The sequence below is a fragment of the Eublepharis macularius genome, chromosome 13 (assembly GCF_028583425.1).
Source record: "Eublepharis macularius isolate TG4126 chromosome 13, MPM_Emac_v1.0, whole genome shotgun sequence".
NCBI classification, from domain to species: domain Eukaryota; kingdom Metazoa; phylum Chordata; class Lepidosauria; order Squamata; family Eublepharidae; genus Eublepharis; species Eublepharis macularius.
In genome coordinates this window covers 70298461-70307869 of record NC_072802.1, presented here as the reverse complement: position 1 = coordinate 70307869, position 9409 = coordinate 70298461, and the positions used below count along the sequence as shown (strand labels likewise).

General features: G+C 43.8%; 1 protein-coding gene across 1 annotated transcript in view; it reads right to left on the bottom strand.

Annotated features, from left to right (window-relative positions):
- Positions 1-62: 62 nt before the first annotated feature.
- Positions 63-9409, bottom strand: part of KNTC1 (kinetochore associated 1) — a 54711-nt gene continuing 45364 nt past the window's right edge. Inside the window, exons 53-63 of the mRNA XM_054996407.1 lie at positions 8713-8831; positions 7538-7673; positions 7221-7316; positions 6332-6388; positions 4245-4299; positions 3430-3493; positions 2191-2320; positions 1512-1601; positions 1288-1421; positions 381-471; positions 63-153 (exon numbers count right to left, since the gene is read on the bottom strand). Coding sequence (XP_054852382.1) covers positions 133-153; positions 381-471; positions 1288-1421; positions 1512-1601; positions 2191-2320; positions 3430-3493; positions 4245-4299; positions 6332-6388; positions 7221-7316; positions 7538-7673; positions 8713-8831 — 993 coding nt within the window. The 3' untranslated portion in view covers positions 63-132. The remainder of the gene's footprint in view (positions 154-380; positions 472-1287; positions 1422-1511; positions 1602-2190; positions 2321-3429; positions 3494-4244; positions 4300-6331; positions 6389-7220; positions 7317-7537; positions 7674-8712; positions 8832-9409) is intronic.

The following is a 9409-nucleotide window of genomic DNA, read 5'->3' as shown; positions in this document are numbered from 1 at the left end:
TTATCAAACTTATATTATTACTTAAGCATTTATGTTAAAAGTACACATATGGGATGCTTTATAGCTTTTTTTTTTACTTTAAATATATGTATATACACAGGAGGGAAAGACACACCAGCCTGGCTGCAGATCTTATACTTCCCAGAGGAACATCTGAAGGGGAGGGAAAAAAAATAGATTCAGTCTACCAGTTTTCTATAACAGTAAGCAATATGAATGAAGTAGTCAGTGTAGAATACTGAAGCATAGTTGAATATTAGAACCAATGACTGGTAACACATAACATGGCATAAGGAATTTAAAGCAAGCTGTCCCATTAGTTTCCAGTGCAGCTTTCAAACATACATGGTACACTATTAAAAATAAAACCTGTTCACTACCTTCACAACATCTGAAGATGGCGACTGGTCTGACACAGGATTTCCAGATCCTTTAAGATACTCCTTTATTAGGGATGCTGCATCATCGATCCTGTGTAGTTAAACACGCAGACTGAAGACTTCTTGACCCTGCATCAGTTTCACCATCTAACCCACTTACCTAGATGTATGGTGCTCATATCTTTGGGAGGACAGGAGGGATTTCCTCCTGCGCCTTCTCCAGGAGCACATACACATTTTTTGCCATAACCCAGCACACTTACACGAATGTCGAACAATCCAAAGCACGCCCCACTCGATTTAGTGGAATTTTCTCCCTAGTAAAAAACTAGAATGGCAGATTTAAGCCTATTAATTTCATTGGATCCATCTGCACCTAAATCTATTGGATTGTGGTATTTGCTTTTCAGAGCCATTTAGACTTGGACTAAAATTAAGGCGTTTTAGGCTTAAGGAAGCACTCCTCTCATGTTAGCTACTTGCCTTTGAGGCTATCTATACATGCGAGCATTAATGGCTTGGCATGTAGACCATGGCTTCATACTGCTTTGAGGAAGCACAGGCCCTGCTTAATGGGGATTATGGTTCCAGTTTATTAGACTTCCAGTGGCCAGTTCATTCTGCTGTTACTCATTCAGACGGATCACATGTACAAATAACTGCAATCTACAACCTTATTGGATCTCAATTATCCAATGAATTCTAGTGGTTTCTTGAGCTTCAAGGACTTCTGAACCATGGTGTTACAGGCATCAACTAAAGCAGCTGTGTTTTGATATTAAATACTACTATTTAACCAAGTCCATGACAATTTAGTCATATGGCAGTAGACAAAACCATGCCCCCTCCCTCTTCCACAGAAAACAAATACAGAAAAGTCAGATCTGGGAACTCTGCATTAGCTTACCTGTTCTCATCTGCCAGGCATTTCACCAGCCTTTTCAGTTCATCAGCCCCCACCTTTTCTAGCTTCAGCAATTCGGTGGCCCCAGAGCTTTTGACTCTCTGGTGTATGGTGTAATCTAGAATCAAATGCCTGATCTGCAAAGGGGCAGAATTATTATTTTGGTTGTGTCTGCTACAGATATTGGCGAGTTGGAAGGGGAGGGACCGACATGCAAAGTGACATACCTGAGAAGCAAAGGAAGCCGTTTCACTGTGGCTCATGTGCTCTTCAACTTGGTGCAAGATGGTGTCCAGCTGGTGAGAGGCTAAAAAGTCCTGGCCAAAACCAGAAAACAAGCACAGGAGGAATCAGAGTTTTACATGGGTTTCAAAATTATCAGGAAAAATAATGCTGAAGCATTCTTGGACACAGCAGCCTTGAAATTCAAAAGATACCTGGGTCACAAAGTATCCCATTTCAAAAAATTAGTCATGCTAATCCATTGTAACAAAAAGACCAGGGGCAGGTTAGGCCAAAGTTACTGTGGTATATACCATTTTGCTACATCTGTAGTCTTCCAAAGTGCATATATTTACTTGGGAATTGGGGACAGCAGGTAAAGGAAATACACAAGAAAGAAGGAGGGATGTCATTTCTACACAACCTACAAAATAATTAAAATGTCTAGCTTGAGGTGATGTGACTCATTTCCAGCCTAAGGAAACAGGTGATAGATCGGTATAGCAAAAGAAAAGCACATAACAAGCATTTGAAATGATGAGACCAACCCTGTTCAAAGTAAGCAAGGTAAGCCAGAGTTCTACGTTCTCAAATGTGCATTATTGCCACTGTGGCTTCACCAACTGGCTCAAGAAGGTATTAACTGCCAAATGAGAGGGAGAGGAGAGGAACCACTTTACTCACTTGAATTTGTTGATTTCTTTTCTCCAGCTGAGGGATCAGCCAGAGACACCCCAAAGCCAGGGCCAGCAGCTGTAATTCCACGTACTTTTTTGCAATCCCAATTAGATCGAGATCATCCTGGACAGGACAGCTTTCAGAGATGAGTATTGGTGTAAAAGGGGGGGAAATGTCAGAATTAGCTATGCTTCTATATACTAATGCACAACCTCTTCTGCCCTACCTTCCCCAAGTTGCGTAAGTATCCTAACCATGCAAGGTTTTCTTGGTTTACAATTGCTAGCAGTTCTTTATGCACCTTTTCAAGTTCCTTAAGCACAGGTCTGGTCTCCACAGGTGCGCTAGAATGAATTGCACCACTGATAAATGTAAGGGAGCAAGAGAAACCACACTTCATAATAGTTCCCCATGTTTAAAATATCCCTGCAAACTGAAACCCAGCATAGCAGTTGTGCTTGAGTTGCAGGGATTTTAAACATGAAGCATAACTAACTTGATCCCTTTCACCAGATGTGCCTCATTAAGCTCATCAAACGAGTACAGGGTCTGACTCACTCTCAGACAAGGAGAACCAGGGGAGATGTTCAGACGGTAACTTACCTATAGCTAGCACTGTTTCATGTTTGTTTCTCTAGTGAATCCAGCTGTACTGCCTAACCGTCCTTTCTACTTAGAGGTTTAGTAAATAAAGTTCTGTTCAGCAACCCACAGTGACTGATCCTTAGGGGAGAAGGGACCTTTTTGGAAGACTTCCATCCATAGGCTCCAAGACCACATATGCTACTCAAGAATACTGACACAGAGGTAAAGTCCTAAACTACAGCTCTGACCCGAGGTGCGGGAGTGAGAAACAACCCAGATTAGAGGCTGTCTCCCCCCCTCTCCCCTGTAGTCACTGGGGAATCTGTAACTGGATATTTTCTCATGATGGCAAACTCCCCTGGGTTCTGGTCTAGTTTGGATGGAAGGAGTCCAAAATGAGATAAGAGTCCCTTTGAATGCCGCTTGCTTAGGTGGCTTAGCTCAGTCGCTGAATCTAATCGCAGGCAGGTGTCACCAAATGCTGAGGAGACATGGATCAGGACAGCCTGCACCTGTAGACTTCAGTGGGGTGTTCCATTCGACCACTGCAGCATTCCACTATCACATTCTGCGGCATACTGCCTAAACCAGAGTTTCTATTTATGGAGCAGGATGCTTTAAATCTATTTCCTCCACACACTATTTTTTTTTTTTACTTACTTCAGTAAAGTTCTGAAAGATGTGCAACATGCCTCCAGTTCACTAGGACTTGGTGGACATGAAACTTGAAAAGAAAAGTAAGAAAAAAGGTCAAGTATTTCTTCACAAGCTGTATTCTTAGGTTCGCAGGTCAAATCTCATACAGTACTGCAACATATTTTTATAGCTATAATAATAACAAGTGTTGTCCAGAAGGGCTTATATACCGCCTTCTGGACAGAGGAGTGCTCATTCAGAATGGTGAACAAAGCCAGTATTATTATTATCCCCACAATACAGCTGGGGAGCTGGGGCTGGGAGGAGTGGCTTACCCAAGGCCACCTGCAAAGTTCACAGCAGTAGCTGGAGTCGAACTAGTAGAGTGCTGGTTGGCAGCCCACCCACTTGACCACTATACTGCAGCAGTTCTAACCATATAGCAGGTAAGAAGCCTGCTATATAGAAGCCTGCGCACTATATGAAGATGGCAGGATGAGGTCCACACGCTCCTAGCAGACTTATCCTGCTCCTCAGCATCTTTCTCCTGAGGAATCATGTGGACAAGTTGTGAACAAAGTAAGGTACTGAAACTGCCCCACGGCCACCAGAAATCCTAACGAGCCCCTCTATGACTTCTAAGATGGCAGCAAGTTTTAAAGTGTGTGGACAGTGCCTATCTTCCCAGCTGAAAGGTCATTAACAAAACAAAACAGAAAAAGATACTCTTAGTGCTGAATTCTGCTGACAGACCCAAATTCTTCCAGGTTTCTGTCAAATATTCACACAATTCTATCACATGATGATCAAAAAAGACATAATTAAACAAAGAACCGAACCTGAATGAAGGGGCGCCAGGATGACATTTTGCCAAGCTCGGCTGAAGTTTGGAATCTGTGAAAAGTCAAACGCTTCTTAAAATGTTGGCATTTTAAATGGTGCTGGTTTGTGGAATTTGAAATCTTTCAGGACTTTACCCAGGAGAGATCCAGAGGAGTTAGCCGCGTTAGTCTGTAGTAGCAAAATCAAAAAGAGTCCAGTAGCACCTTTAAGACTAACCAACTTTACTGTAGCATAAGATTTCGAGAACCACAGCTCTCTTCATCAGATGCATCATCAGCTTTTGAGATCCACAGCTCTCTTTGTCAGATGCATCTGATGAAGAGAACTGTGATTCTCGAAAGCTTATGCTACAATAAAGTTGGTTAGTCTTAAAGGTGCTACTGGACTCTTTTTGAATTTACCCAGGAGAAGTTCCATGGGTCAAGTTAAAAGTCTGGTTATTGTACATGAAAAGAGGAGGCTGCTTCATACTGGGTCAGTTCGACAGGGAGAAAAAGGTCTCAACACCTGCTGCCCAGACCCTTTAACTAGAGATGCCAGGGACTGAATGCGGGGCCATTCTGCATGCAAAGCTTGTGTTTCATGTAGGAGGAAGTAGAGGTTAAAGTGCTTGGATTCCACAGCACCCGTGCCAAAACCACAATTGGTACATAAGCACTGGCAGGGGAAAAAAAATAGAGGGGTCGAGTTACAACCTAAAATGTAAAATATGTTCCAAGAAGGTATTTATTATGGATGTGCACAGAATATAGGTTAAAAACATACGGTCTGAATGGCAGACTACATGCGTATGTTAAAAACTGCTAAAACGTTCTCCATACACAGATGATGATACAGTCCAATGACCAACACAAAGACAGACCAGACGTGTTTTGGTCCTATGGCCTTCCTCAGTGGTCAATTGTACAATATTTATAATCAAACACACCCACACATTCAGAAACCAATATAGAAATGCTCCCGATGCTTTTATCTCTTGTTTTGTGTGGTATAACACAAACGTTGCTGCAGACCAAGGACTGCGCTCACACAATGCTCTTCATTTGATACTGTATTCTGAGGCTTGGTTTCCAATGTATTTGGGTGTGTTTCACCAATCTGCAGTTGAAATAAAGTGGCCTTAGTGGCACTAATAACACTGATCACGGCACTCTTGTTTCCCCTCCCCTCTCTTATCATCCAAGGAGGTTTCTAGCTCTAGCAGCCGTATTACTTACTGCTGAGCTAGACTGGCTCCCAAAGCATTTACAGTTCCAATCCTTAATATTAAAATAAGCAACAGCTTGGTGGCAGCTGAAGCACCTTGCTGGGCTCAGATTCTTGGAATACCAGAGTTGCTTTGGGGGAGATAAAAGCCCTTTGCCTCTGCTGGACAGATGGGGCACTCCTGCTGTTGATGCACTGGAGATGAGGAACATACACAGGTCAAGAATGCTCCCTTTCTTCAAATCCAAGTGTGCTCAATTCCAATCCTTTCCCCTAGCTCCCCCTCTCCCCAGAGGGGGATTCTGAGGCCGCTCTTTCCAAGCTTCTATAGAAGTTGGTTGTTACTAGTGGGCCTGGGCTTCCTCACTCAGGTCAAGCCAACAATAGGTTGCCATTGGTCCTTTTCTATCCTGACAGCAGCAAGGTAGTTCTGGGGAGAGGGCAACGGACTACCGTTCTCTCCCCCGAGCCTCTTCATGAGCTGGTGGCTGTAGCTACTCTTTCTGGTCCCTCTTAGATGCTAAATCAGACCAAGTGCGAGAATCGGGATGGAGACCTCCCGGCAAACAGGCAACTTCTATCCCTGCCATCTTGTGGTATTTCCAAAGAGCAAGACCTGGATTTTGTACCAGGAACACACCAACCGTTCTCCCCGTTGCAGCTCATGGCAAATTGTGCAATCGGGCTATTAGAATTAAAGCTTTCGTTAGTATCTGTAGCACATTTGGACAGGGTGCATTTATGGTGAAGATTTATGTTTTACTCTAGCAGAGTAATGGCATCATCTGTTCACATGACACAGCTTACAAAAAAGCTAGCACATTAATGCTTTTCAAAAAGTACAGATTCCATCCAGGGGGAAGAAAACTTCACATACCTGCCATAATGAATGGACCCTGGTAATCTTTGCCAAAACATTCCGCAGGTAATGAATCTGAAAAACATATTATTCTGTAACTAAATATTTTATGGACATAGAAAGAGGATACAATTTAAACTTCCATATCAGTAAGTTCTTGGAGCGAGCACTGAGTGCTTGAGCGGCTGCTTCCAGAAATATTGCCTGGGAGAGCCCCATCCCTCTCCCAGGCACAGGAAACAGCCATTCTTGCAAGCAGACCAGTTGCTGGGAGCGGGTCAGGGTATGTAAGAGAGAGAAGACAAAGCACACCACAAGCAAAATATGAGAGCAGCTGTTACAGCAGACATCATTTAAAAAAAATTATAGAATAGGCATAATTTTAATAAAGCAGTTCTACTGGTCCTTGCAAAAGTCTGCAGATCTTAAATTTAATCAGGGACAAATTACCATTCTATGATAATTATAAACCTTGTAACTGTAAGCCGAGTGCAGTGAGATGTTATTCTTCATCTCTACTTTGTATAACACTGGAGTCAGTCTGCAAAACAAACTGCATTCTGGCTTTACAGAACTTATACATGGAGCCAGTTTGAGCTTTAACATTTGCACCACCAGCAAAATATTATGTGTAGTTCTTTAACATGCAGTGATGCCAGTTCACTGTGACACTCTGACTCCGGTTCTGTGAGTGAGCATCCTTTGAAGGGCATTGGAGAAGAAGAATGCACACACAGGCGTGCATGCAAACCCTCCTCTATAAGGGGGAAGGTTCAGCAGGACTCGCTTTAGAGGACTGTCAGCCCCATACAATTGTCCGGATTTTAGGTATTTCTCTATTCGCAGCGATAGACTAAACCATGCATTTAAATTCTCCTTGTAGATAATGCTCAGAGAAAAGATTTACCATGTTGAAGTCAAGCATCTTTTGCAGCAAACCATTCCATAGCTGAGCATCACATACTTTATATTCCAAACTCAGCTCAGTCATTAGTTTCACTGCCTGGAAACAAAAACAAAACCAGTATATGATTAGCACCACCTCTGGACTCACCCGTGTGGCTACATCTACTCCCGTCATATCCCTACCACCCATGGCTAAGTGATGCCACTTGCAGGTGCTACGGACTGTAGCCATGCCTGGGCAAGTCTCACAACTGGATCACTGCACCACAAGGAGTGGTTCATGCCGACTTATTTGTTGACCATCTCCAGCAATATTACCCGGGGCTCATGACTATGGTTTCTCCACAATCCTTTGATCATGCCTTCCTTGGGAGTACTGCGAAATGATTCGTAAGTGTATGGAATGTTCAAGATTTCAAATTCGGCGAGGTACATTAGGGTTTTCAGGAAGACCCTGTTTAAAAGCACAAAAAAACCTCTGTGTTTAACTGCTACAGAAGTTACTTCATTGCAAATATTCTAGATTTGTGTGCTACCACGAGGACTGCTACATTTCTTCCAGGGAACAAAAATGAATAAACAAGAAATCCTTAATGCTACAGGAAGAATAAATTACTCAAATCTATATGCAGTTTCAGTGATTTCATGACAGCAGAAGTGCAAAAAAACTAGCAGCGCTACCACGGTGTTGATACACGTGTATGTAAGTTGTGGAGGCAACCACACACATGTATGCCTAACGGGATGAGGAAGTGAGAGTGCGAACAGGTACTGCTTGCACAATGTCTCTCCCTGATCCAGCAACTCAATTTCTCTCCCCGATTCAGCAGCTGGAGTTGCATGTCCGGAGCATTTGTTAAAAACTGTTGGAGGAAGGAGAAAAACTCCACTCCCTTCTCTTTGGCACTCTTAGCCTCTTCAGCACCTGTCAGGCCTACTGGGGCCACAAATATACGTGCTACAGAGCCACAGGCCAGCCATCTGATCCATGGCAACTGGCACTTCAAGAGCCAGCCATCTGGTGGCCCCACCTTCAGGGTAGGAAAAGGGCAGCAGCAGAGAGAAATTGCTCCAAGGTCACCTGCAGGTTTGGCTACACCTCCACAGGGCATGCCCCACACCTGGCTGGGGTCTTAAAGGGACTGAAGGAGGAGGCTGAGGATGCACCAGCTCTGGCTCCCAGCTCAGAAGGCGAGGAGGCAGAACAGGCGCTGCTTAATCCCTACCCCTCCATCTGAGGCTTCATCCAAGTTGGGCCTGTAGCATGGTGGCGATGGCACAGGACCTAATACAAACCTCAAGTCCCACTAAGGAGCTGTTCGGGCAGGAAAGCTGCCTTCTGTCTGGATCTTAGCTTCTAAAGGATCTGCAAACGCAATCACCTGTTGCTTTGTGTGCACAGTACCGGACTGCAACCATCACATTCTAGTACGTTCAGCCCAGCCGCATTACTGGGTATTGTCCGCATTAAGAGGAAACAAGACTTGATTTACCTTACTTTCTCAATGGGTTTTCTGAAGAGCAATTCAACCGTAGAACTGTCTGCCCAGTAGATCAGGCACTTGAGAGCTCTGCTTCTGTGAGCAAATGTCAGCGGGTTTTCCCCAATAGGCTGAGAGGGGTAGGAGAGGATGGTGGAAATTAGAGTTATCGTGAAGCCCAGCCACTGACAGAAAGCACAGTATTGTTAACTCAGGTTATTCAGCTTCACAAACTGAACTAAAGAGATGCTGTCCTGGACACTTTGTGTGAAATGCTCCAGTCATCGAAAAAGATTAAATGCAGCACTGTGCTTAAGCAGAGGATTGAGGAGTGTGCAGAGTTGTTGCAAGAGATTCCTTCCCAAATGAAACCTAACATTTTTGTGTTATAGCTTGGTTAGCCATTGCCGGCACACTGCAAGGTATGCCGGCCACAAACAACGCAACTATGTCAGTGTGTTCAAAGAGGCCTTTTGGTTTCTTGAACAGTAGCCCCTACCTCTCCCTGTCAAACCCTTTGAAACAGACACAAGTTTTAGGAGTTAATAGTGTGTTGATAGGGGAGAGCCTGCTTTGTTCAAAAGGAGAGAAAGGGAAACCGGTCAAGAATTCTACTGGGCCAGTCCAGGCTCCCAGATGCATTTTTTGATCTTGCCTTCATATTCCAAATTATAGCACAAAGCTTGGGGACAAAGCAGTCAGTTATAGG